General features: G+C 53.2%; 1 protein-coding gene across 1 annotated transcript; it reads right to left on the bottom strand.

Moving 5' to 3' along the window:
- Positions 1–247: 247 nt before the first annotated feature.
- Positions 248–1210, bottom strand: MC3R (melanocortin 3 receptor; the record flags this gene model as incomplete). The annotated part of the gene is made up of 1 exon (XM_079720336.1): positions 248–1210. One exon carries the CDS (start codon positions 1208–1210, stop codon positions 248–250), a length of 963 nt encoding a protein of 320 aa, XP_079576462.1.
- Positions 1211–2549: the final 1339 nt, after the last annotated feature.

Raw genomic sequence — 2549 nt, 5'->3', positions numbered from 1 at the left:
TAGACCCCACATGGCACAATGAAGAGTTCGCATGCTGCAACAAAGATCCTGCCTGCCGCAACTAAGACCTGGCGTGGCCAGAAAAACGCCCCCAAGACGACAACAACAACAAAAGGACACAAACGACCATGACAGTTAACACATTTTTATGTCTTTTAAGTATTTTTTCCCCCTTCTTTTTGAACACTTTGGCTGGATGGAGGGTCAAAAGTGACCAGACCGATAACCCTTCCTGTGGTCCTGCATCCTATCCAACGCTCATGCCACTGCAGCTGCAGAGAATCTCCTTGAAGGTGTTGCGCAGCTCCGCGCTGCGGCAGGCGTAGATCAGGGGGTCGATGATGGAGTTGCACATGATGAGGACCAGGTAGGTGTTGAAGTGGGCGGTGTAGCAGACGCAGTAGGGGTTGGTGGGGCAGGTTATGATGAGGCCGAGGTGGAGAAAGAAGGGGGCCCAGCAGAAGATGAACACCCCCAGCAGGATGGTGATGGTGACGGCCCCCCTCATGCACGAGTGCTGCCGCGGCGCCACCCCAAGGGTGGGTGGCAGTGCCGCGATGCGCTTGACGTGCAGCCGGGCAAAGAGGAACATGTGCACGTAGAGGGTGCCCATGAGGAGCAGCATGGCGAGGAACATGGTGACGAGGCACACGATGACCATCTTGCTTTCAGAGTAGACGATGAACACCACGCCGCAGACGCCGCAGCTCAGCCAGATGGCCGCGATCAGGCCGAGCGCCTTCCTCACGGTCATGATGCTGTGGTAGCGGAGCGCGTAGAAGATGCTGACGTACCTGTCGACGGCGATGGCCAGGAGGTTGCAGATGGAGGCCACCAGGGAGATGCAGATCATGGAGTCGAAGACGTTGTCCATGTGCTGGAGGAACTGGTCCTCGAAGGTCAGGTAGTCGCTGTTGACGATGGCGATCATGATGGTCTCCAGGGCGTTGGACACGCTCACCAGCATGTCAGCCACGGCCAGGCTGCAGAGGAAGAAATACATGGGAGAGTGCAGGTTGTTGTTCCTGACCACGGCCAGGATGACCAGGATGTTCTCCATCAGGCTGATGATGCCCAGAGCCAGGAAGACCTCAGGCTTGATGAAAACCTGCTCGCAGAAGCTCCTGCTGCTCTGGTTGCTGAAGGAAAGGTGCTCTGAGCCATTAGGCAGCGTTGGTTGAGCAGAGAGCAGGCAGCACGAAGCATTCATTGCCAACAGACGGCTGATCGGAGCCGGGGCTCCAGCAGGGTCCAGAGGCTGCGGCTTCTGCTCCTGATTGCAGGAAGGGAAAGAAATCTCCCTTTAGATCTTGTTTCGGATGCCTGTCCAGTCCAGACTTAGATTTTGTTCTTCCGCAGAATAAAAGGATGAAGGGAGGGAGAGAGAGAGAGAAAGTCAGCTTGGAGACATGCAGAGAACTTTCCTCTGCTTCTCCAGGACAAACAGTTTTATAGACACTCTGTCTTATCTCCCTCCCTTCTTACCTTCCTTCCTTCTCTCTCCCTCTTAGCCCCTCTCACATCCCCACCTGGGAATAAAAATCCAGCCACTGGCTGCTACAGTTATGGCGGTTTTCATAGCAAGACAGAGGATGTGGTACCTGCTGTTAGCAGTGAAGGGTGAACACTCAGTTTTTATACATTGGCTGGAGGCAGACAATTCCTACTTAATCTTCAGCGCAGCGAAATGACCACTGAGCATTGGGCGCCTCTCTGACTGACAGCAGTACGGGCTCCAGGGCTTGGAAAGAGATTAAAAAGCAGCCTGGTGCCCTCTGCAGGCCAGGCTGCTTATCTGTTCGCTGGCTTGGCTGAGCAGTGTTTATTTGTCATGGAAATGACCACAGCCATCCTTTCATCCATTTATTTGTTCATTCATTTTTTTTGGGGGGGTGTAGCAAACATTTATTAAGCACCTCACGTGTCGGGTTTCTGCCCAGTGTGGGAAATTCAGTGGTGAGCAAGACAGACACGCTGTCCCTATTTCCCTAAAACTCAGAGTCTGGGGTGGGAGACGAGAAATCAGGCAGTGATATTACAGTGTGATGAATGCTTGAATCGGGGAATGCCAGGGGGCTGGAGGAGCCTGGAGGCGGCCCCCTAACCTGGATGGTCAAAGGAAATTCCTGGAGGAAGGAGTATCTAAGCTTTGATGTCAAGGAATTAGAGGCGATACTCAGTGGTGAGTGGGGACTAGGGTCAAGGAGGTAGAAGAGGGTTCTGGGCAGAGGGAATAACATGCCTACAACCTGGAGGCTACAAGCAGTGGTTCTGCACCCTGGCCGTGGGAATCACCTGTAGAATGTGGGCGCGGGGATTGCACTTGACCTCCTGAATCAGAATCACCCAGGGGCAGGACCTGGGCAACTGTGTTTTCAACTTTTGCCGGGTGACGGGGGGACATAGCCAAGACTGAGATCTACAGAAAAGCAAGCTTGGTGTTTTTGAAGAACTTTAAATGGTTTTCTCTGGCCAGAGTGTGGGGCTGGGAGATACAACTTGAGAAATGAGGCTGCAATTATTTTTTTTTTTTTAAGGTGAGAGGTGCC

Source organism: Hyperoodon ampullatus, assembly GCF_949752795.1.
Source record: "Hyperoodon ampullatus genome assembly, chromosome: 14".
Taxonomy (NCBI): Eukaryota; Metazoa; Chordata; class Mammalia; order Artiodactyla; family Ziphiidae; genus Hyperoodon; species Hyperoodon ampullatus.
This window is presented reverse-complemented; position numbering and strand designations above follow the sequence as displayed.